We start from the raw sequence: 26,049 nt of genomic DNA, 5'->3' as shown, positions 1-26,049 counted from the left end.
TACTTATGTGGTAGATTACACTTATCAATTTATTATGTATGTTGAACCATCCTTGCATGTCTAGAATGAAGTGCTTTTGTTTCTATTTTGCAAATTATTTTGAGGAGTGTTGATGTTAATTATTCTTTTAATGTCTGGTAGAATTCTGTGCTCAATCAATGTGGCCCTGGGCTGCCTCTTCCCCCCCCCCCCCTGTTTAAATTGCTTGTCTGATATTGACTTAACATTGGTACGTGGGATGTATCAAAAATTTATGTTTCTTTCAGGTTTCCAATTTTGTGGAGTACAGATTTTTAAAGTATGTCCTTATGGATATCTGGATTTCCTCATTGCCTGTTGTAATGTCTCCCCTTTCATCTCTAATTCTGTCAATTTGGATCTTCTCTCCATTTTTTGTCAATGTAGGTAAGGATTTATCAACCTTATTTTCTCAAGGGACCAACTCTCCATTTCATTGATTTTTTGCAGTGTTTTTGCTTGTTTTATAGATTTCAGCCAAGTTTGATTATTTGTTGCTATCTGCTCCTTTTGGGTGTTATTTCTTTTTGTTCCAAGGCCTTCCGGTGTGCTATAGGTTGCTGATATAAAGTCTCCCCTTTTTTAAACATAGGCATTCAGTGCTATATGAACTTGCCTTTTAGAACAGGTTTGTGTATGCCGTGTTTTCATTTTCATTCAGTTCTAAACTAATTTCTTAGTGTCTGTCTGGACTAATTTTTCACTCAGTAGTGCATTGTTCAGTTCCCATGAGTGTGAGCTTTCTGTCTCCTGTTGTTGCTGGTATCCAGCTTTGATCGAGGAAGTCAGACAGGCTGCACAGTGATGTTTGAATTTTCTTACATCTGTTGAGTCTTGCTTTGTGTCTGAGTATGTGGTCAGTTTGGGAGAGAGCTCTATAAACTGCTAAGAAGAAGGTCTATTATTTTATATTTGGGTGCAGGGTCCTGTAAGTACCTGCTAGCTCCGTGTGATTTATGTCGTCATTTAACTAAAGCATTTCTGTTTAGTTTCTTTCTGGAGGACCTGCCTGGTTTGAGAGTGGGATATTGAAACTGCCCACTGTCACTGTATGATGGTCAATATGTGATTTTAGCTGTAGTCGTGTTTCTTTTTCTTTTATTTATTTATTGCATATGAGTGCTTTATCTGCAGAGGAAGGTATCAGATTACATTATAGATGGTTGTGAGCCACCATGTGGTTGCTGGGAACTGAACTCAGGACCTCTGGAAGAGCAGGCGGAGCTCTTATCCACTGAGCCATCTCTCCAGCCCCTGTAGTTGTTTAGAATTGCAATATCCTAGTGGTTGTTTTTTCCTTTGATGAGAGAGCAGTGTCCTTCCCTATCTCTTCCTAGTTTGGGTTGAAGCCTATTTTGACATTTATTAAGGCAGCCACACCTGCTTGCTTCTTAGTTCCATTTACTTTGAATATCTTTTTCCATTCTTTTTCCCTAAGGTGTTATCTAGCCTTAATGGGAAGAAACGTTTCTTGGATGCAGCAGAAAAAATGGATTCTGTTTTCGACCCTGTAACAGGTCCTGTTAGTCTGGTTTTTTTTTTAATTTGTTTGTTTGGTTGGTTGGTTGGTTTTGTTGTTGTTTTGTTTTGTAGATTTGCTTATTTATTATACAGTATTCTGCCTGCAGGCCAGAAGAGGGCGCCAGATCTCATTATAGGATGGTTGTGAACCACCACATGGTTGCTGGGTATTGACCTCAGGACCCTTGTTAGGATAGACAGTGCTCTTAAGCTCTGAGCCAGCTCTCCAGCCCCCTAATCTGTGCCTTTTTATTGGGGTTGACAACAATCACTGAGCAGTTTCCTCATTGTTGATTCCTGCTGTTTTGCTGTGGTGCTGTGTCTCCTCTTCAAGCCCTTTATTTGCTGGTCTGGGATTTATTGCTTGCGTTTCCTTAGGTGTAGTTAATTAACTTCTTCAGGTTGAAGTTTTCCTTCTAGCACCTTATATAGAGCTGGACTGGTAGATACAGTCTTACCATGGAATGTTTTTCACTATCCATCTACTGTGATTGAAAGCTTTGCTGGGGAGAGTAGCCTGGGCCAGCATCTTAGTCTCCATTTAGAGTTTGTGGAATATCTGTCCAGGTCCCTCTGGCTCTTAGCCTCCATGGAGAAGTCAGGTGTTATTCTAATAGGTGTTCTTTTCTTTTCTTTTTTCTTTTTTAACAGAATTAATTCACTTTAATTTTCTTGTAAAAAACTCTTTTATTTTTTATTTTTTGGTTTTTTGAGACAAGGTTTCTCTGTATAGCCCTGGCTGTCCTGGACTCACTTTGTAGACCAGGCTGGCCTCGAACTGACAGTGATCCGCCTGCCTCTGCCTCCCGAGTGCTGGGATTAAAGGCGTGCGCCACCACGCCCGGCTGTAAAAACTCTTATGTGGTAGCCATAGCTGGAGCTTGGGTCCTCTGAACAGACTCTCTGGTGTGGGCTTTCACAAGATGATCAGTGAATTCCTGATAAAGAGGCTTGGTGAACATAGTTTCTGTCCAGAGATCAGGTGTCAGGTAGCTGTAGGTCTTGGAAATGGCATCAAAAGTGGCCTTGGCAAAGTTGCCCAGGGTGGCAGTACAGCGTCTGGCTGATGTGTAGCAGTCATCAATACTGGCCATCATCAGTAGCTTCTTGGGCACAGGAGCAGAGACAATGCCAGTGCCTCTGGGGGCAGGGATCAGACTCACCAAAACAGAAGCACAGCGGCCTGTCACCTTAAACGAACAGTGTGTGACTTGCCAGTCTTGTTTTCCCCGTGGCCTCTCCGCACAGGGACAATGGAAAGCTTAGCCAAGATGATGACCACTCGGATAGCAGTGGCTGCCTCCGTAGAGCACTTAACACCAAGACCACCGAGACCATTGTAGTCCCCAATAGCAACAAAAGCCTTGAACCTGGTCCGCTGGCCAGCCCATGTCTGCTTCTGCACTGGCATGATCTTGAGAACCTCATCCCTTAGGGAGGCGCCCAGGAAAAAGCCAATAGTCTCGGACTCCTTAATGGGCGGGGAGAACAGATAAATCCCCTTCAAGGACTTGATCTTCATGTCCTTAACCAGGCGGCCCAGCTTGGTGACAGGGATCCACCCCTTGTCCTCGGCTTTACCTCCATGAACCCGGCAGCCTGGACCACGGCCATGGCTTCGGGCATGGTCACAATGGCGGGCCCCTAAGACTGCTGCCGGATCCTCCGCAAAAGCTGCCATGCCCTCCTAATCCAGGCACCTGCGTCAACTGCCATTTGGTGTTTTCCCGAGGAAGAAGTAGGTGTGCTTTTCTTATGTTGTTTTTTTCTCCTTTTGCAGCTTTTAATATTTTCTTTGTTCTGTGTATTCAGTGTTTGATTATTACGTGTTGTGGAGATTTTCTTGTCTTGTTCTGTTTGGTGTTCTGTATGCTTTTTGTACTGTGATAGGCACTTCTTTAGGTTAGGCAAAATTTCCCCTATGGTTTGGTTGAAAATATTTTCTATTCCTGAATTTTCCTCTATTACTATTACTCATAGATTTGGCCTTTCGCGGTGTTCCTGATTTTCTTAGGTTGAACATCTTCTCGGCTGCCACATCCACGTCTCTGCCTGTCTTTAACATCTGAGATTCTTGGTTAGCTTGTAGGGCGTTGCTGAGGCTTACCTCAGAGGTTTTTGTTTAACACTGCAAAGTTTTCATTTATAGTTTCATCTCAGTTGGTGATTATCTTAAGTTTACTCAGTTTTCCTTCATGTCTTAAGCTCTTTTCATCATTTCAATCCACTGTTCCTGTTTTCACGAACTTTGGATTTATTCATATGTTTTTTGAAGTCCTTAAAACACAATAGCTATTTTAAAGTCTTCATCTTGTGCTTTAGATATAATGCATTTCTCACAGGCTACTGTAGTAGGTTTCTAGGTTCTGGTGGATATGATCACATTTCTGCCGGTATCCAGGCATCTGGGTTTGTGAAAACTGTGATTCTAAGTGTTGACATCTTGCCTTTGTTATGTGGGTGTTCCATTCCTGCAGTTCTTGCTGCCCTCTCTGGCTCTTAGGAAAGTACGGTGGCCATGGGTTGTTTCTCAGTCCTGCAGATCTGGCTACCTGGGGTCCCGGGGAAGGGTGTGTTTCTAGGTACTGGGGGCTGACCCAAAGGAAAAAGCATGGGGAGGGGGGAACTGAGAGCATCCTCAGGGAAGAGGCAAGCTGGGTCCATTGCAAGGTTTGGTGGAATATTCAGGAAGTCAAGTCAGGGAGGGAGGACAGGCCCCTTCTCGGTGCTCTGCTAGGGACGAGAGTGGGGGATCTACAGTGGGGGGCAGGAAAGGGTATGGGTCACCGCATCAGTGTCTGCCCAGTGGGGTCTCAGACAGGCAGTGCTTCCAGCTTTGCCAGCCGACTCAAAGGCTCCCAAATAGGCCAGACGGGGGCACTGACAGGGTCCACGGAAAGAAAGAAACGTGGCCCCGCTGGGAGGTATGGTGACGTCTCCAGGGCATGGAGGCAGGGAGGGCAGATAAGACCCTGGACTTGGTCCGTCACAGGGCTGGAGCTGAGATGGGAATCTGCAGTGGAGGACAGGAAGGGGAGTGGAGATGGTCTACCTGATTTCTAGGCTGGTGCGGCCAGCCAGGTTCCCGGATAAGGTGTGTCTCTGACATGGTAGCTGGCACAAGGAAATAGATGCGGGCTATAAGGAGTGGTGCTGGTGAGAGTCCACGGGGAGGCGCAGAGCTGGGGGGGTGGGGCTGGGAGGTTCAGCAGAGTCCTCAGGGAATGTTTATTTTTTAAAGACAGGGTCTCACTATAGAGCCTTGGCTAGCCTGGACTTGAACATGTATATCATGCACTCACAGAGCTCCACCTGCCTCTGCCTCCAAGTGCTGAGATCAAAGGTGTATGCCCCTGCACCTTGCTAATAGTAACTTATTCTAAAAAGTGATGGGGCTAGGTATAAGCGATAATTTCTATTGGTTGGTGGCAGAATCAATATTAAATAACAATTTAGGCAGACTTTGCATTGCATTCAGTACACTATAAAAGCTTGAAGATGTGTATCCTTCTGAAAGAACACTAACTCTCGGTTGGTTAATCTGAATCAAGTGCACGAAAAGGCAGTTACATTGTTTCACTTGCTACAAGCTCTCAATGGTTACGTGATTTTAAACAGACACACAACTCCCATGGCTCACTCTTCATACTCTGACCTTACTGCAGCGTGGGTGCTTTATTTGGAGGAACGCAGGCTGTGGAGACTAAGGCCCATCACACACAATTGGGGTATTAGGGCCCCATGGCCCTTGCAGACATAATATCACCATCAGATATTAGGATATCTAAGTCTCCAGCACTACAAGGGGACTCCTAAACATCTCACTCCCTTCCCAGAGAACTATGTTATACAACCAGAGTTTTAAAAATCCAAAATAATTTTATTCACTTGTTCAGATTTTTTTGCTTTCATAAGGTATTTAGCAAACATGCTAAGGCGACAGGATGTCTTAGTTGGTCACGACATGCAACGCTGACCACTCGACTGATGACAGTGGCAACCACACCCACCCAAGCTATGGGCCCCGGAGCACAAAGGGGGGGGGGCTGAGGGAACACGCCAAACCACACAGCAATCAGCAACCTGAGGTAGGTCTCTTTACAGTACAAAAAACTACACCAGTGTGAGACACTGATTAGCAAGAGCTGCTGAGGGGTGCAGACTTTGCAGAGGAGGCTGAAGTGAGGAAGAACAGACCCCCAAATCCTGAGCCCTGTCACTGAACTCTGGAGGTGTGGGGTCAGGCAAATTAAAATGCCACCTACAACAGCAGCAGTGGACCCCAGGGCTGGGAACCAACTGGCCGAGGAGCTCGAGAGCCCTGTGGTGGCCAGCGTCGGGAGCCTGAAGCACGGGGCACTGGGAGCACACTGGATCTTGCTTAGAAACGACAGCAGAAGGGAAAAGGCAGAAAGAAACTCTCCCCTCCAAGGAACGCTGGGGCTCTCATTCCTGAGGGGGAAAGGGGTGGGGCTTTGCCTCACTGTGCTAACACAGACGGTAAGTGACACCAGGACAGGAAAGCAGGAGCCCCGCTACACTGGGATCCCGCTGGGGAGCCCGAGCAGCAGGCAGTGGAGGGCCCACCGCTGCCCTGCTGCGTGTGTCCCTCTGGGCACCTGGAGAGCCCAGCTCCGTGAAACGACCAGGGAAGGAAACGCTGCCTTTCCTACAGCTAAGAGTGAAATGAGATCTCTAGTGCAGTCAGCGTACAAAAACAATGTAAATGAATGTGCACTGCTATTAGCACAGTGCTCGCTTTAATAGAAAATAAACCGCTTACATTTTTACTGTAAATATAGGCTATATACAGAATTACATATAGACATAGCTACACGTATAAAGCTTCATTATAGGCCACTGATACATTTATAGTAATGGTTCCCTGAACCTCTTAAGAGTGCAATGAAGAACAAAACTAAATTTCATTTAAGTGAATAGGGAATAAATACAATAATCAAAATATGACTTTCCCTAAAAGTGAAACACACAGCTAATCCCGAACTGTTGTGTGAGAGATAAAACTGGGAAAGGCAGGGGTTCAGCAGGACACGATGAGGGGCCCAAACCAGGAAGAGAATGGCGACGCGCTGAGGGAGAGACTCCACGGATGGGAGGAGTCAGCCCTTGACAGCCACCTTGTTCTCCGCAGCAGCAAACATGGCATAGAACCTCGAACTGTCATTGGACAGAAGGACCGAGGGGGTGTCAAACTCCACCACCTGCAAAGGAGGAGACACGTCAGGGTGTGATTGCGCGGTGGTCTTATGTACTCAGAGGGTCGGCTGCTGAGCAGTAGTGCCCTGGGGACAGAACACAGGACAGCCGAACTGGCCCATGGTACCCCAGGAACAAGGGAAAGGCTGGGGAGAAGGAAAGTATGCTTCCTTCACAAACATCCTAGTTCTCTCATCTTGGGAATAAAGAAATCCAGCACTGCGGTTCTACAATGAAACTATGGCCCAGGTTGAAGGTAAGCTGATCTGAGCTCTGGTCAGAAGAGTAAGATCTCAGGATGCCTAGCTGGCAGAGAGAAACAGGAAGCAAGGCATCATCTGTCACTGCTCTGCTGGGCTTTACGCAGCCGAGTTCAACTACATGCGAGTGAATGAATCACCGCAGCAGCTGCAAACCTGTGTTAGCTTCTCCTAGAACAGTGGTTCTCAACTTTCCTAATGCCTTGGCACTTTAACACAGTTCTTCATGTTGTGGTGATCCCAACCATGAAATTATTTTATTGCTACTTCATAACTATCATTTTGATACTGTTATTTTTGTTGTTGGTTTGGTTTGGTTTTTTCGAGACAGGGTTTCTCTGTGTTAGCCTTCGCTGTCCTAGACTCGCTTTGTAGCCCAGGCTGGCCTTGAACTAACAGTCATCCGCCTGCCTCAGCCTCCCGAGTGCTGGAATTAAAGTCCTGTGCCACCACGCTAGGCTTGATACTGTTATGAATTAAAGTGTAAATATCTCATATGTCAGATATCTGATGTGGGTCATGGCCCACAGGTTGAGAACTGTTGGTCTAGAACAAATGCATGGGACACAACCACGGCTAGAGATGGCAGGGGATCCCGCTAATGGAGAGGAGCATAAGGAGAAAAGGGTGTGTGCCATAGACAAGGTGCCGGGGTGATGGTGGGTCCCAGGGAGGAAAGGCCAACACTGCCCGTGGACCCGGCCATGTGCCCACTACCCTTGAGACCGACAAAGCTCCTTCCTGGGTTTGTCTAGAGCAAAAGCACCTCACCTAAGGAAGTCTGTGTGAATGATGTGGGGAAACTGCTGGGCTAGGACAGTGTGTAACAACGCTGGTCTCATTTCAGGGGTGCTGCTGGTGATTGTGGCAACGGTGTGTTGGATGACTTCGGTTTTGCACTTATACTTGTGTGCTCTTAAAAGTAGTAATTTGGCAGAAGCCACATATGTTAGTAACGGTGACATTCAGGACCTACTTTCTCTCATGGTAACAGCAGCACACAGTACCTACTTTTGCTGAGTGTCTCTGCTGAGTGCTGTGCTTAGTGCTCACGTCTCACCACTCAGCTTGCGCTTGACCCATAAGACTAAGAGGGACAAAGAATGTCCAACTTTCAAGCAAGGAGGCCAAGGCTCAGGGACTTGACTTTCACACGATCACAGGAGTGACTTATTTATCAAGGGAAGGGGAAGGGAGAGTTTCTCTCGATTTTTTGAGACAGAGTCTCAATGCTCCAGGCTGGATTGGGCTATGACTCAATGAGCAGCCAGCCCTATGCTTCCGCCTCGTTTCTTGGGTTGCAGGCCTGTGGCAACATGCCTACTTTATGCAACAGACCCAGGGCCTTGTGCACGGAGGCAGCAGGCACCCTGCCGACCGCCCTACCTCACTGCCCTAGGGCTCCTCTTAAAACACCAATCACTCTAGGGCCAGGCCTGGTGACATTCACCTTAATCCCAGCAGGAGAATCCCTGAGTTTAAAACTAGCCTGGTCTACATAGTAAAACCCTGCTTTAAAAACAAAATAAAGCCTCTAAAATAATAAGTGTGCCCTGGAGAAAAAACGGTCTGAGTCTTTTTAAAAAAGAATATCCCACGTTTTCTTGGTTCCTTCAACCTTTCTACTCTATTTAATATCTACATACACAGTAATAGCTCTGAAAATCAATGGTATGGCAGAATCTCAGGATTGAATTATGCAAACTAGGACAGTGTCCTGGCTAGTTTTCTGTGACCTTGACACAAGCTGGTGATCTGAGAAGAACTTCCATGGAGGAAAGCCCTCCGTAAGAGGGGGCTGGAGACAGGCCTGTAGGGCATTTTCTTGATTAGAGATTGATGGGGAGTTCACTGTGGGTGATCCCCCCTGGGCTGGTGGTCCTGGGGTCCCTTAGAAAGCAGGTTGAGGAAGCCACTGGGATCAAGCCAGGAAGCAGCACCCTCCATGGCCCTGCATCAGCTCCTGCCTCCAGGTTCCTGCCCTGCTTGAGTTCCTGTGCTGACTTCATTCAGTGATGAACAGTGCTGTGGGAGTGTAAGCCAGACAAACCCTTTCTTCCTCAGCTCGCTTTTGGTCATGGGGTTTCATCACAGCAATAGTGAGTTTAAGTCACGGAATATTAATGTTAAAATTATCAATGTAAGGAAAAATAGTTTAACTTTAAACTTTCTCAACTCAGCTTTCAAGATTAGACAGGACCCACCCTCTATCAATGCTCCTCTCAATATGTCCCACAAAGCATGAGACAGGGTGGCATCAGGGGAGTCACTGGTCTGAGTTCAGGGCCAACGCTGCTACTTGTGGCCCCGAGGGAGCTCAGACTCCCGAGCCTCAGACTCCTCCCCTGTGACACACACGCACGGAATGCTCTCTGCTCCTTCTCAGTAGTGAGGAATTACTGAACACTGTGAGATACGGGCTACTGAGCACTGAACATGTACAGACCACACCTCAGCAGCAGCAGAGACTGTGGTGCCGTTAGTATTGTGTTTTATAATATATATATTGTTGTTGTTGTTATTGTTGTTGTTGTTATTATTATTATTATTATTATTGTTATTATTATTATATAAGAAGCCAAGGGGCTGGAGAGATGGCTTGGAGGCTAGGAGCACTGGCTGCTCTTCCAGAGGACTCAGGTTCAATTCCCAGCACCCACATGGCAGCTCACAGCTGTCTGTCACTCCACTTCTAGGAGATCCAATACTCTCACACAGGTATACATGCAGGCAAAACACCAATGCACATGAAGTAAAAATAAGTAAGTTTAAAAAAAAAAGCCAACTAACCCATCTTACATGGCATATTACACACACACAGAAAGAGGTACCTGTCCACATACGTACCCTTAACAACTAGCTAGTGTGCAAAGAACTGTAGTGGTGAGCACTAATAGAGACCTGGGGATGGCGGAGACGGAGAAACAGCCCAGGGTGGCCACTGTTTTGGGTGGCTTTGGGGCACTCTTATGTATGTGAGTAAGTCGCTGAAGTGCATGTGCTCTCTGCCTATGTTACTGCTTACAAGCCACAGAAGGCCCGAAAGCATCACCTGAGGTGTAGGCAGGAGCCAGAGCTAAGTCGCTATGGCTGCTCTGTGAATGCCGGGGAAGATGAAGGTGGCAGGCAGCCCCTCTTTTCTTCCCACACAAAGGCCCGTGCCAAGCGGAAGCTCCTGAAAGAGCTTAATACCTGTCCCTGGGCCAGCACCATAATCCTATCCGAGCCCAGAACTGTGTGCAGGCGATGGGCAATGGTCAGCATGGTGCAGTCCGCAAAGGCCTCCCGGATGGTCTCCTGAATCAGCAGGTCTGTCTCCGTGTCCATAGCAGCTGTGGCTTCATCCAAAATCAGAATCTGCCAGAGAAGCAGAGTGCAAACAGAGCTCCAATTACTTCCTTCGGCATGCTTGTTGACCTCAGTTTACTAAAACGCATTTCAGCCCTATCCCGTGTACTACTTTTATTAGGTTCACAAATGTATGTGAAAATGCCCTTTGCTCAGAAGTCACACAGCTCAGGCAGCAGTGATGTAATCAAACGCTGCTCTCTCTGTGACCTTCATGTGGGGACTCGCTCTTCTGGACCTCCCCTTTCCTGTAGAATGAGGGGCTCATGGGGGTTCCACCTTCAATCTCAGCTCAACAGCAACCCCTTCGCCAGAAACAAAGTCTTCCTTGAATTCCAAAGGCTTAGGGGAAGTTAAAGAATAAAACAGAGGGGGCACAGCACGATGGGGCATGCGCTCCAAATGTAACACACACACACACACACACACACACACACACACACACACACACACACACACACACGAGAAGCTTGAAGAAGGGAAAAAGTTGAGCAGAGGTGTCACTGGGCGCAGCGGCAAGAGCCCAACCTCGGAGTCGAGTCCCTTTGGGCAGGGCTGCACCTCTCCACGCCCTGCACGCACCCCCTATGCATGCATGCGTGCACCTCACCTTGCAGTGGCGCAGCAGGGCCCTTGCTATGCAGAGCAGCTGCCGTTCCCCAACTGAGAAGTTGTCCCCATTCTCCATCACCTCAGACTCAAGTTTCAGAGGTAGCTGGGCAATCTAGAAAGAGATCAGGGCTCAGAGGTACAGATAAAAAGACTTGCTCTGGAACATGCGAAGAACCCAGCTGGTCACACACGTCCTGGGACCTGTATTTTCTAAGGCAGCTCATGTTTTAATGTGTGATTCTGTTAGTTTCACACCATGAAAATATCCAAACGTAAGATCCCAATCGATAGTGGATGGGTAGGTTTGGTTCTGAAACTATAGTTTTACAGGAGATGGGGTCCCACTCCCACACTGACAGCCTTTTCTTTTTCTAAGAAGCATGGAACCTCTTCTTCATATGACACTGAGGCTACTTTATAAGATGAAAGCCAGGCTCATGTAACTGGTTGGGACAGTGGATACTGAACTTGGGCTACAGTGCTCCCTCCACGCAGGCCCAGTGGTACCCATCTGCAGACTGGCAGCTGGCAAGGGTCTGCTGGGTTCTCCATGACATCTGTGATCTATGGTATATTGCATGTTACTGAGTCAGCAGTAAATTCTAGATCTTCTGTGAATATGTGGAGTTACACTATTCTAACTGATAGAAGTTACTAAGTTCTGACTAGTTATCATTAGTATATTCTCAATCAATGCAGAGTATGGGGCCAATATGGCCCTGAGCAGTGTGAAAAGTAGGACTGAGAGACCAAATGTAAAACTGTGTTTATGACATTTATCTGTGTGTGTCTGTGTCTATATGTATGTGTCTCTGTATATGTATGCATGTGTGTATGTGATGCATGTGTATGTATGTGTTTCTGTGTCTACATGTATGTGTGTGTGAGATGTATGTATGTATGAGTCTGTGTGTGTCCGTGTGTATATGTGTATGTGTCTGTGATGTGTGTGTGATACTGTGAGAACCCTAGACACTTGTGGGAACTGGTCCTCCTTTCTCCATGTGATCCTGGACTTGACTCAGGTGGTTAGAGACTTGGTGGCAAGCACCTTTACCAGCTGAGCATCTCACTGGCTGAGGCACTGACTCTGGTATGTACGTGAAACTCCTGCATAGAAGGGTACTTCCACAGGCATCCTGGTCAGGGAGGGGAGGATGGCCGCCAGCGAGGAGGAGCCAGATCAGAACGAGCAACACGCAGGATTCCCGCACAGTCTCCCCAGGCCGACTTACACATTCCTTCATGTGTGTTCTTTCCAGAGCGTCCCAGATCTGCTCTTCTGTGTACTGGTTGAAAGGGTCCAGATTGGACCTAGAGAGAGGTAATTAAAAACTGTTCAGAAGTCAATGCTTAAGAAACCTTTTTTCTTTGAGACAAGGTTTCTCTGTGTAGCCCTGGCTGTCCTAGAACTCCTCTGTCAACCTCTGCCTGCCTGGGCATCCGCAGTGCTGGGATTAAAGGTGTGTGCGCCGCCACCACCTGGCAGCAAAGCCCCTTTCAATGGCTGTCTGTGGTTAAACACGCTCACACTGAAAGCTGGGTGTCAACAATGAAGGTCGGTCACGGGCTCCGCATGGAGTCGCAGGACAACTGAGACTGGGCTCCCTGTTCCGTAAAACATAAGGTTTATTATTTTTATTACCCAAATAACACAAGTCGGCTGTAAAAAAGAAATTATAAATACAGATATGTCGGGAGGCAGAGGCAGGTGGATTACTGTGAGTTCGAGACCAGCCTGGTCTACAAAGTGGGTCCAGGACAGCCAAGACTACACAGAGAGACCCTGTCTCAAAAAACCAAAGAAAAAAAAAAAGAAAACACAAAAGACACACGACCATATTTTAATCACCCCTTTATGTACAAATGGGAGAAAATGCCTTCTATTTTCCTCACTTGTTAGTTCTTTGAGAATATCATGTAATGTATTTTGATTATACTCGCCCTGTTTACTGATTCCTCCCAGGTCTGACCCCTTTCGCAACTCAGCTGTGTCCTTTTTTTTTTTTTTTTAAACCCATCAGGTACAATTTGGGTTGCCATATCATCTTGGATGCACAGCCTTCACTGGAGAGTGGTCTCCCAACAGCTCCTCAGCTAACAGTGGGACTCTGTGCCCACCTCCCGTCTCTGCACGGGAATTTTGTTTGTTTTGAGCTTGCTCGGGTCTTGTGCATATTCTGTTAGTTGCTGTGAATTCATGTGTGTAACTACCCTACTGTGTCCAGAAAATGTTGTTTCTTAGAGTCATCTTCTGGCTCTTAGGATCTTTCTGCCCCTCGGAGTCCCTGAGCCTTGGGAGGAGGGGCTGTGACATACATGTCTCATTTAGAGCTGAGCCTTCCATAGTCTGACTCTCTGCCCAGTTGTGGCTCTCTGTGTTAATTACCATCTACTGCAAATAGAAACTTCTCTGATGAGGGTTGAAAAATGGATCGCTCTCTGGGTATAAAAATGAGTCATTAGAAGTCAGTTTAATATGATATCCATTTAGGGCAGTAATAGTAGCAGATTCCTCTCCAGGGCCTATGACCTGTCTAGTCACAGGTTCTTGGAACCAATAAACATGCCATGTTAGGTACAATCAGAAACTAGTCAGTTACTCCGTGATATTAGCGCCACTACTGTGCCAGTGGCTATGTCTTGCCAAAGCAGTCACTGTTGTAGTTCACAGGGTTCATTCACATGAGGGTAACACTGGTGATTCCTTTTCTCCTCCAGTAGCATGTTCTATGACTCGAGTGTGCTGTGTCCTCAGCAATGGGGTCTTACAGCCAGGGAGAGGGGCTTATGGGATTGCACCTGCCAGCACCTCCGAAAGACACACTCCATTCCTGCATTGGGCTTTTTACCTGTGAGCCTCTGGTGTCCAGCATAGGCATTTTGTCGTGTTACAGGGTAATTCCACTTAGACTGTTTTATGTACATGTATGTATATATTTTAGGAAGTTTCTCTACCAGCTTCCATATATATATATATATATATATTTTTTTTTTTTTTTCTTCTGAACTCCTGGTCATCTCTCTCCTAGGTTAAGTAAGCTTCCTGGCTTCAGTATTTCCCTTTAATCCGTTATACCGCTGGTTCTTTATCTCCCCTCTCTTGACATATCCCCACTTAATTTCCCGATTTCTATGGTTATGTCTAATGGAACACACATAGCTGGAGACTCAAAGCTAGCATCTACAAGTGAGAAAAATACCTATGACATTTATCTTTCTAAGTCTAGGTTACCTCGTGAGCATATGCCAAAAGATCCTACATTCTACTACACAGACACTTGCTCAACCATGTTCACTGCTGCTCTATTCATAATAGCCAGAAATTGGAAACAGATGAATAGTGAAAATATGGTACATTTACACAATGGAATATTATTCAGCTGTTTAAAAAATGAAACTGAAATGTACTGGCTGGTAAATAGATGGAACTATTTTTTAAAAATCATCCTGAGTGAAGTAACCCAGACCCAAAAAGACAAATACAGTATGTGTTTTCTTATAATAGATGATAGCTGTTAAACTTTCAGTAAGTTTCAATAAACTTTCTACTATCTATAGAAGCACAGAGTAAGGGACTAGGGGGTAGGGATGGCTTTTCCAAGGAACAGGAAATAGAATATATAGTCAGAGAGACACAACAGGAAGGCTGGAGCCTGGAGGTTAAGTGAAGGTGGCGAGGGGAGAGGCAGGTATGGAAGGGAACATGAGGATGGCAGCGAACACTGAGCACCATTTGGGGGTTCACAGAGAAACCTACTGCCATAGACAGAAGCAATAAACAATCGGGGACACAAAGCCCCAATTCCAACGCCAAGAATGTGTTACATCTAAGTGAGTTGTCGGTCAAAGGGGCCCCGTGGAAATCCCCCAACAACTCAGGCTATTGCCAAGGATATTGGCTGTCTCACAAACTGGTGAGTCCCTGTTGCTGAAGACAACACTTATATATCTCGATGACACAGCGAAGCTGAGCTGTCGACCCAGCTATGAATCCTTTGATCTACAATGGTGACCTGACTGCACGATACGCTGGTGCATTACTGGAGCAAACACTGGGAGCAACCAACCACTATCTGATTGAGTTTATGCCCCAAGCCACAAGACAGGGTCCATGCCTGACACTGCTCAGGTGACCAAGAATTGAAAGCCCATGGACCCAAGGAGAATCCAAATACTATTTTTCTGCTAAAAGAACCCTGCAATAAAAGGACTCCTAAAGACATTCTGCTATACCCCTAGATCTGTGTCTCTCTCAGCCACCATCAGAGACGCTTTCTCCTGCAGTAGATGGGAAATAACACAGAGACCCGCAACTGAAAAATGTGCAGATTCACTTTGGAACGTTCAGCCCTAAATCTGCAAGAGGAGGCAGAGAGACACAACTGGACCGATGCACATGTGAACTCACAGGAACTGTGGGAGCAAGCATACAGCCTATGGAGGTTCAAGCCAAATTGGGGTCCCAGTGCTGAGATGGGAAACTAGACATAAGCTCCCAGCCCCAACCAAGAAACTATCTCCAATTGACACCTGCTGGAAAAGGAAAAATAGTTTCTCTAAGGGAGTCTCACTGGATATACGAACCACACTTAAAGGCAGGCCCCATGCCCAGCAGTAGATGGCCAACACAAAATGTATTCAAAGGTATTTTTGGAGAATGTTTCTTTTATCCCACATTGCTTTGTTTGTTTGTTTTAATTTTACAAGTCTTTTGCTAATTATGGGTTTTTATGCACATGTCTGGGTATGTGTATCTGTCTGCATGAGTATGCTTTTTTTTTCTCCTTTATTCTGTTTTATTCTTGTCTTTTTATTTTCCCATTTGCTTGGAAGAAAGAGAAGTTGCAGAGTTGGGAAGTTAAAAAGGTGGCGAGGATCTGGGAGATGAGGGAGGGAAGGCCATGATCAAATATATTGTATTAAAACACACACACACACACATCACAGAACACATGCTCACAGACTATTCAGAATGATACAGGCTGATTTCACAGAGCATCTTCACCTGCTGCAGGGCACCAGTACCAGCAGAGACCAGTGTCAGAGCCACACTCATTGCTGATTCTAGCATCCTTAGAACCCCACTGTGGAATATGCAGAAAGGCTAAGGACATTTGAATAGCACAGCTCTTGCTCACTCTGATCTCCAGGAGGCCTCTCAGGCCAGGAGCATCTTGTTTATGAGACGTCTCAAGTCTGCGGCCATTCCATCGGCCCTGACAGTACTGTTCAGACCCTTTCCGGTGGCAGGAGAGCCACCTCTGGATTCCCAAAAGATGCTTTCAATTCTGTGCTAGGCTCAGAGTCACCTTTCTGGCACAAAGGAAGGACACTCCACACTAGGGTCTAGGGTCAAGTTGCAATGGTCCTTTACTAACATTTTAGCTGAAAACCCACGAATCTTCAGGGAAATTTTCTTCAAGGGACATCTGCAAAGCCTATAGCTGACGGCTAAACTAAAAGTTTACGGTGACTTTAGGGTGATGAGCAGAAGGCTCAAACACTAGCTCCAAATGAAATGCCTAGTCCTGAAAGAGACTTGACCTCCAACGATGGCAGGGAAAGAAGCCAACCTTCACTATCTTTTTGTGTCACATGAACTTGTTCCCTAAGTACCCAAGGTCATGGGTTAAGTATGATCCAGAGCACCAGCACACAACACCCGAATCCAGTGCTAAGCACCCTCAGTAGTGCTGGCGATTGAGCATGGGGAGATTCTCTAGTTACTGCCATGTGCCAAGCACCTGTGCCTACAGATTTTTAATCTGCCACACCTTCAGTGAGACCTGCAGGAAGGGATTAGGACCCTCATGAAGCATGAGGCACGGTGGCACACACCTTCGATCCCAGCACTCAAGGAGAGGAGGCAGACATGTCTCTGAGTCTGAGGATAGTTTGCCTTACATGATGAGTTCCAGGCCAGCCAAGGCTACAAAGTAAGTCTTTTTTTTTTTTCTTCCCCTAGACAGGGTTTCTCTGTGTAGCCTTGGCTGTCCTGGACTCACTTTGTAGACCAGGCTGGGTTCGAATGCCTGCCTCTGCCTCCTGAGTGCTGGGATTAAAGGGGTGCGCCACCACACCTGGCAAGATGTGTCTTTTTAAATGGACAAGAAAATGAAGGAGAAGAGAAAGATTAGGTCATGAGGATGAGGCCTTCATGACAGGATTATCGTCCTTTTAAGAGGAAGAGACATGAAAACTCACACTGCTTTCCTGCATTTACATAAAGTCCAGGGGAGGCATGACAAGACAAAAAGGAAGGTGGTGACTTTAATCCCAGCACTTGGGAGGCAGAGGCAGGTGGATCACTGTCAGTTCGAGGCCAGCCTGGTCTACAAAGCAAGTCCAGGACAGCCAGGACTGTTACACAGAGAAACTCTGTCTCAAAAAACCTAAAAAACCAAAAACAACAAAAAAGGAGGAAGATGGCCCCTTATTACACATCAATCTCAGACTTCTCAGACTGTAGAACTGCGAGACATTTCTGTTATTTAAGCTTCCTAGGACATGGTATTTTATGACAGCAGCCTCATCAGGTGAAGTTATCTATAAAGCCTACCTTGAAGAAATGAGTCCAAATACTATTCTGATACCCAGGTTTAAAGGCAAGTCTGAAGTTAAAAAAAAATTTTTAACTGCTAAAAATTAAACACTAATTTTGGATGGTTGTAAAATAAGAAGCACAATCTAGTTCTATATAATTTCTACTTTCAAAGAGAGGCAACTTGACTGGAAGTAGAAATTTCTAGAAAATTTCCACAAATCATAGAAACCTCTACATTTTAGGAGGCAGTTTAAGGATAAAGACAGAGCAGATGATTTTCTTCCTAATTACTATTCAGAAGCAAATATGTATCTTTGGGTATATTAACAAATTTCAGAATTTGGGGCTAAATATCAAGGACAGAAAAATGTAAAATATATCAAACTATGCGCTTGCCAAAGAAATGACCAGAAAGAGCCGCGCTGCTCACTGGCAGAGGGGCAGCCTCACAGAATCCTGGCTTGACACAGAATAAGTCAGCAAGACCAGCTCTTCGATGCGGCTTCCCTGGTTTACTCGTTTGAAGCACTGCTTGTGCCGCCCACTGCCAAGCATGACTTCACGTGCTACCTGGAGCAGAGTGACCCGGAGAAACAGCTAAAGCAACAGGTCCCAGCCCTCAGCAACCTGACCACAAGAGCTTACGATTGTCAACTGTACGCCCTGGGAAGCCCAAAGGCCTCAAGCTAAGTGCCGTGCACGCTGCTGTTTGCTGGGCTTGCTGGCCTCACCTTGAGGTTATGGAATATAAAATAAGAACGCTAAGTGGCCTCGGACCGACACCTTCAGGAGCTGCCCTGGCCCCGCGGTGGCATCTCCTCTGTCTCACCCTCACTGGTGTCGGGGTGCTTATTCTATGGACTCCTCAAAGAGGCTCAGTGCTCCAGCAGGGAAAAGAAGGGGGTGGGGGGTGGGGAGCAGAGTTAGCAGGAAATGAGTAACGGATGGGTGATGAGTGGTGGCCATGCAGGCAGCTGGCACCGCTGGAGCGGAAGAGAACACAGAGGATGACGGGAGCAGCTGCCATTTGTGCTCTTATCACTGGCCAGGCTGGCAACTTAGTGTGGTTATGAATTTATTCAATCTACACCACAACAGGCCTTAAAAGAATTTCCATTTTAGTGGTGAGAAAACAGGCTCAAGAGTGGTAATCAGTTAAAGAGCTCATAGGAGGGGGCTGCAGAGATGGCTCAGAGGTTAAGAGCACTGTCTGCTCTTCCAGAGGTCCTGAGTTCAATTCCCAGCAACCAAATGCTGGCTCACAACCATCTGTAATGAGATCTGGTGCCCTCCTCTGTCATACATGCAAATAGAAAACTCATATAAATAAATATTTTTTAAAAGAGTTCATAGGACAGAAATAGAGCCAGTTCTCCCGGGCCTCTGGTCGCCTTGTGGCAGAGCCTTGCTGAGACACTTGGTTCATTGATCAGCATGCACAGCAGAGGCTGCCTCATCACACCAATAGGAATCACAGAAACGCCGGAAACTCTGGACCCAAGGACACGTGACTCCACCCCAGGTGATGGCTCTGGCATCATCCAGTCCTGGAGGCCAGGGTCTCACCTGACAGTGCCACTGAACAGCACTGGCTCCTGAGGGATGATGGACAGCTTGCTCCGGAGGTCAGCCAGGCCGATGTCACTGATCCTCACTCCATCAATCTTGATACAGCCTCCAGATAGCTCCACCAGGCGGAAGAGGGCCATCCCCAGCGAGGACTTCCCTGGGGAGTCAGAACGGACAGAATAGCACTCTGTGAGTAACTGCTGGAAAGGCAGAACCAGCTTATTGTGTGTCAACTAAAACCTAAGCAGCCGGGCGCCTGGGGGAGGGGTTTTCTTGACTGGGACTCCCTAAATCTGGGCCGCACACACCTTCCGCTGGCGGCCCACACGAAAGGACATAGGAGAAGGAAGCTTCTGTTTTTTGCACCATTGCCTTCCCTCTCCATGGCAAGTTCATCTGTCCTGCCACTAGGACATCCCTTTCCTGTGTTAGAGCCTGCTCCCTAGGGAAGTCCACGCTCCCCAGTTATCTCTGATTAGTTAATAAAAAAGGATGGGCAGCCGGTTACTGGGCAGAAGAGGCTTGGCCAGGCTTCGGATCCCAGACCACAAAGCTGGAGAGGAGAGGAGGAGGAAGGAGGAAGCTGGAGAGAAAGAACTTGGCCTGATGGAGCAGATCCAGCCCAGACAGGACCAACATTTGGTAAGTAACTTGGGGAGTGCAGCTGTGAGGTGGCCAGATTAGCTTAGAAATTAATTTTTTAAATTATTTATTTATTCTTATTTTATGTCCAATGGTGTTTTGCCCGCATGTGGGTGTGTCAGATCTTAGAGTTACACACAGTGGTGAGCTGCCATGTCAGTGCTAGGAATTGAACCTGGATCCTCTGGAAGAGCAGTCAGTGCTCTTAACCTCTGAGCCACCTCTCCAGCCCCCTTAGAAATTAATTTAAATCCTACCTGCCCAGTTATTGTGTTTAATGCTTGTTTAAATAAATCAACAGGTCTCTGTCTCAATTACTTGAGAGCTGGCTGGGTCATAGGAAAGCCCTCTAGAATAAGTATTCAACAACACAGTATCAACTAGAAGTGGGATATATGTGATCAGACCTGACCAGGTGGCCTGTAACCCCAGCACTCGGGAGGCAGAGGCAGGTGGATCTCCATAAGTTCAAGGCCAGCCTGCTCTACAGATTGAGTTCCAGGACAGCCAGGGCTACACAGAGACACCAGTCTCAAAAACAACAAAAACCAAAGTTGCCTAAATGCTGATGGTTTCTATTCCCATTATAATACCTTCTGCTCTCACGCAGGCACCAGGAGCCTCATGGTGTGTGCCCTATGATTGCTTGACTGAAGAGGAGAAGGCGTGGGCCTGGATTACTGATGGGTCTGCACGGATGCAGGCACCGGCAGAGGTGGGCAGCTGCCTTTCTGGGACAACGCTGAAAGGCACTATGGTATTATGGAGAATGGCCCTCCGCTAATACTTCAGCACCACGTCTGCCTGCAAGCACCGTGCTCCAGCCATCGTGATCAGGCGCTAACCCTGAAAGAGTAAGCAAGCCCCCAGTTGGCTGTTTCTTTTGTAAGTTGCCTTGGTCACTGTCTCTCCTCATGGCAAGAGAACTGTTAACTAAGACAGTTAGCAAGGAAGGGAAATCTTTACAGTGGGCGGAACTCCGGTTAGTACACGGTCGTGCCCTTTGCTTGGAAGGAGAAACGGCCAGAAGCATGATTCACAGGCTGTGGCCAAGAGACTCGACAGAGAGTCAGGCACTTAGAAAGAGTAGGGCTGGAAATCCTGGTGAGAAAGACACCTGGGGGGAAGTGTGTGGCCAGAGCTCTCCAAATGGGTGAAGGACTGAAGATACTTGTGTTCCATGTAAATGCTCATCAAGAGGTGACTTCAGCAGGGGAGTTCAATGATCAAGCAAATAGCAAGACCCATATTGCTGGACTGTCGATCACTGATTCACAGCCTTTCCATCTGTGACAGCTGCTGTTGAATTAGCCATACACTGCCTTTAAGCCACTTCAATAAATCTTTATACAGTTATACACATACACACACAGTTCCTTCAGAGAACCTTAATACATTTATCCTGGGGGGCAGGGGAAAATCTTTTTTCTTTTTGCAGTCAATCACTCTTTTAACCATTTGACTGGGACAATGAATTTTAAAAAAATCAGTCAGAAACAGAAGTAGGCTATAGTGTTGGTGGTGTGCCTGCCTAGGACATGAAACCTCGGTGTCTACCTGAGCATCACAGAAAATGAGCGTGGTGGCACACGCCTGTTCCTGCCAGCATTTCAAAGGTGGAGGCAGGGGGATCAGAAGTTCAAGGTCAGCTACACAGCGAGGTTGCGGTCAGTCTAAACTAAAGGTCTTGTCCTCAAATACAAGTGAAAGGAACAGAAGAAAGTTCTTGGCCTTCCCGACCATTCCACACAGCTGCAGCAGGGGCTGGGATCAGACCTGTTTTTAGGACTGGCCGCTACTTAAGTGTTTACCAGAAACCCTAGGAACTCTAGAAGCCGGACGCAGCAATCGTCACAGTCATCTGCCTGAAACAAGCTGGGAAGCCAACGTAGCAGGCCAGCTCTCCTAGAACTGAATGGCTGTTACAACCAGAGGACCTGTTTACCTTCTCCTTGCCTAGATAAAGGAGGCACAGGAAATGCTCCCACAACACAGAAACGCATTTCTAAGAGTAAGAGTGATGTGAAACGTTAGCAAGAATGCCAATCGTGTTTGTTTCTGTTGAGATAGAGTCTATATACCCCAAGCCTGTTTGAACTTGTAGTGATCCTCCTGCCTCAGTTCCTTAGTGCTGAGCAAAGCGTAATTCTTTACTTCTTCACAACTAATACCAGATCAATAACACAAATTCTGCCTTCAAAGGGACACAAGTTCCTTATCTACAGTTGTCTAAACTTTTGGCAAATAGGAGGCAGTGGTCACATTCTAACAAAAGGAGAGCCCAAGGATATTTTGGTTGTAGCACTAGTTAAGAAAAACTGGAAGGCCAGGCGTGGTGGTACACACCTTTCATCCCAGCACTCAGGAGGCAGGGGCAGGTGGATATCTGTGAGTTCGAAGCCAGCCTGGTCTACAAAGCGAGTCTAGGAAAGCAAGGGATATACAGAGAAACCCTATCTCAAAAGACCAAAAAAAGAAAAAGAAAAATTGGCCAGGTGGTGGTGGCGCATGCCTTTAATCCCAGCACTCTGAGTTTGAGGCCAACCTGGTCTACAAAGCGGTCCAGGACAGCCAGGGCTGTTACACAGAGAAACCCTGTCTCGGAAAAAATTTTTAAAAATTAAAAAAAAGAAAGAAGAAAAAGAAAAATTGGTAATGGTTCAATTCTCTACAGACTTGGCATGGTTAAATGTGAATTATGGTACATCCAATAAATAGAATAGTATATTACAGTTATGTAACAACTGTTAAGTTGCATTGGGAAGCCACACAACTGGTATACAAAATGACCACACTCTTAAAAATGTGTTAATAGAAAAACACTAACAAAAGATCCATCAAATGTCATCTGTGGTCACAGGTTCTGGTGCTTTCTTCTACTGGACTTTGCCATGTGCTCCAAGTATTCCGTTCTGAAAATGTGGCTGAGAAAGAACGGCCTGTCCAAGGAGCAAGGCTAAAAAGCCAGCTGAGAGCTGGGCGTGGTGGCGCACACCTTTAATCCCAGCACTTGGGAGGCAGAGGCAGGAGAATACTGTGAGTTCAGAGGCCAGCCTGGTCTACAAAGTGAGTCCAGGACAGCCAAGGCTACACAGAGAAACCCTGTCTCAAAAAAAAAACAAAAACAAAAACAAAAAATAAAACAACAACAACAAAAAAGCCAACAGGTGCTTTCCGAGGGGCCTGAGATAGTGACTCTTGTATCATGGATTCGGTTTGTAAAGGTGAAAGTGATCACTGATAAGCTGCTGTGTGCTGAGCAAAGACCCAACCCTTCTCCAGAGACCAGTGCCACCTCACCTGACCCTGTGCGCCCCACGATGCCGATCTTCTCCTTGGGTTTGATGGTGAAGGACACTTTCTTAAGGACCAGAGGGAGATTTTCCCGGTACCTCATCTCTGCATTCTCAAAGGTTACCTCTCCCTCCTGGGGCCAGTCAGGGGGAGGCGCCTTGTTCTTGATTCTGGCAGGTGCTTCCAAAGACAGAGTCTGAGGAGAGAGCGAGCGCTTCAGATTCTTGTGGCGCAGCAGGGCTTATCAGAGAGGGCAAGCACAGCAGCCAAGGCAGCTGCCTCCATGACCCCTGCATCAACCCAGACAGAGACACAGCACATGGCTACTGCCATGGTCTGCAAGCGTCTGTTCACACAACACTGCCATGGGCTGAGGGAAGTGAAGGCTAAGGGTAGAACACGAGGCCTTCCCTCCCTCAGTGAGTTTTCACTGGAATCCTTTGACAATATTCCACCTGAAAGAGAATTCAGCAAACTGAATGCCACTGGCCTGATTAAAACTGAGGTAAGGTATTCAACATTTAACAGAGCTCTGTCTGCATGTACACCTGCATGCCGGAAGAGAGCACCAAATCTAATTACAGATGGTTATGAGACACCACGTGTTTGCTGGGAATTGAACTCAGGACCTCTGGAAGAGCATCCAGTGCTCTTAACCTCTGAGCCATCTCCTGCCCCATTCAACATTTATTGAGCATCTAAATACGATGGCTAATCCAAGAAATACAGACTGCGGTTCCAGCTATGCCACCCACAGCAGTGTGACCTATCCACCCACGGCAGTGTGACCTATCCACCCACGGCAGTGTGACCTATCCACCCACGGCAGTGTGACCTATCCACCCATGGCAGTGTGACCTATCCACCCACGGCAGTGTGACCTATCCACCCATGGCAGTACTGACCTCATACCATTAACGTAAAGCACACCTAACTAGTATTTGGGGAGTGTGAGTTGTGTGTGTAAGTGTACAAGTGTGCGTGAGCAGGCATGTGTGCGCACTCATGAGTGTGTGTGTATGTGTGACTTTGACACTCAAGCCACCCTGAAAATCCTCACTCCCCCCCACCCCCCGCAACGCTTCTTTCTACACAAAATCACTTTACAGTTTCTGGAAGGACACAAGCGAGACACAACCTCAAGGCAAAACTGAGAGGCTCGTGAGGGAGGGTGGAAGAGCCAATATTCTCAGTAGTGGCCAAACCTACTTGTTTCTAAGCTATATGGGATAACAGTTGGAATTCACTGAGCAGCTTTAACACTGCAGAGCCTGGCTCCTACCCCAGACCAATGACGTCAGCCTCCAGAGAGGAGATCCATGCTCATCTCTGCCGAAGGCTCAGTAAGGGGCCCTGGTGGCCATCCTCGGCAAAGGACAACTAGGCCAGACTAAGAATAAAGTCATGTATTGTCTGTACTTCAGACACAGGGCCCAGAGGCAACCTTCCTGAGGATCCAGCTACAGATATAACTCAAGGCCATATTGGGAATATATGTATATACAAGTACTTATATGTACGCGATCACAAGTGATGAAAAAGAGACTGTGAACTTGAAGGAGATTGGGGAGAGGCATATGGGGGGCAGGGGTTGGAGGGAAAAAGGGGGGAAATGTTGCCATTAAAACACAATCACAAAAATAAACAAGTAAAAAATTAAATGTAAAAAAATGGCTCATGGTTTTAAACAGTATACGGTAAATGTGTCATTCATTATTAGCTTAACTGAAAGACACGCTTTCTGAATCTGTCACTGTTAACCCCAGAGAGCAGCAGTGAACCTGGGTTCTCCACTGGACAGAATTCATCAGACAACTCAGGAACTCTGATGGTGTTCCCACTGATCCTCTTACAGGGGATGAAGAGGCGGAGGCCGCACGGCTCCTCCTCACCCACCACCCGTGACAGAAGGAACCCAAGCACTCCAGAAAGGCCTGCCCTGCCCTGACCTTTATGTAGTGGTCGATCCTCTCCACGGAGGTGAACCGTGCTTCCGTCTCAGAGGCCAGCCGAACCGTAAACTGGAATAATCCCGTTAGCTGAAAATCAGAAGCAAAACGAGAGAGAACGGGCATCAGTGCAGGGCAGGCAGCGAGGGAGGAGCCATGGGAGCTCACGCACACAGCAGCGTGAGGTTTCAGGGCCTGGCGCTTTTCCTGCACTTACTGCCATACCCGCTGCCCTCATCAAACACAGTACTTAGCACACACGTGAGCACCTGGCTCTTGAGTCTCTGCACTCTTGGACCCCAAGGGCTTCTAGCCGGCTATTGTATTCCCAGTAACGCGCATCTGAGGCTGGGTGGCTTCTGAACCACCTACTTTACCTCCGAGTCCAACCTGTAAGCAACTTCTGAAAGCAGGAAGGTGACATGAGACAACAGGGCCCCATGCACCGCAGACTACTACATGACATACAGGCAGCTAGCAGGTCTACACAGACACCTGGACATCCATAAAGACACAGCTCTCTGGAGTTCATCTGCCTTATTTTTATCTTTGCAATATAGAAAAATCCAAAAAGCACACAATACAGTCGTATAAAAACCTCCCATATCTCAATATGGTCAGCACTGCTTCCTGTACGTTTCCTCTGCTCCACTTCCTGTGTTCTGTGGAAGCTTCATGTGTGTTTCGTCTGCTCCACTTCCTGTGTTCTGTGGAAGCAGGGCCCCAGTGCTCCAGCATGATATCATTAAGTGTTTCTGCATGTATCTGTCTAAATTATAACAACTCCAATACCACTTTTTTTGTTTTGTTTTGGTTTGGTTTTTGGTTTTCAAGATGAGGCCACCACGGCTGGCTCTCCAATACCACTTTTAAAATGTGATAGAAATTACTTTTTTGGACTGATGTCAAAACATCTTTAAGTAACCTCACAAATATGTTTGTCAGATATACTGGGCCAGAAGGCTGAAGACGATGCTACAACATTACGGAGAGTTCTGGGTGACTGTCTAGGCAGCAAACTGTCTCTGTCATTTTTCCATTTTGGAAGCTGCTAACCTGCACTTCTGGTTTA

At 46.8% G+C, this 26,049-nt stretch overlaps 1 protein-coding gene across 2 annotated transcripts in view; it reads right to left on the bottom strand.

Annotated features, from left to right (window-relative positions):
* Nucleotides 1–6,262: 6,262 nt before the first annotated feature.
* Nucleotides 6,263–26,049, bottom strand: part of ABCC5 (ATP binding cassette subfamily C member 5) — an 86,087-nt gene continuing 66,300 nt past the window's right edge. For both annotated transcript variants that reach the window (XM_084801595.1, XM_084801596.1), the window contains exons 24-30: nt 24,978–25,067; nt 23,035–23,224; nt 19,090–19,249; nt 12,212–12,290; nt 10,975–11,088; nt 10,209–10,373; nt 6,263–6,761 (exon numbers count right to left, since the gene is read on the bottom strand). In XM_084801595.1, coding sequence (XP_084657721.1) covers nt 6,660–6,761; nt 10,209–10,373; nt 10,975–11,088; nt 12,212–12,290; nt 19,090–19,249; nt 23,035–23,224; nt 24,978–25,067 — 900 coding nt within the window. In that variant the 3' untranslated portion in view covers nt 6,263–6,659. The remainder of the gene's footprint in view (nt 6,762–10,208; nt 10,374–10,974; nt 11,089–12,211; nt 12,291–19,089; nt 19,250–23,034; nt 23,225–24,977; nt 25,068–26,049) is intronic.

This window comes from Acomys minous, assembly GCF_964271855.1.
Source record: "Acomys minous genome assembly, chromosome: 11".
Classification (NCBI taxonomy): Eukaryota; Metazoa; Chordata; class Mammalia; order Rodentia; family Muridae; genus Acomys; species Acomys minous.
The sequence above is the reverse complement of the archived record's forward strand: the minus strand, read 5'-3'. Positions and strand labels throughout refer to the sequence as shown.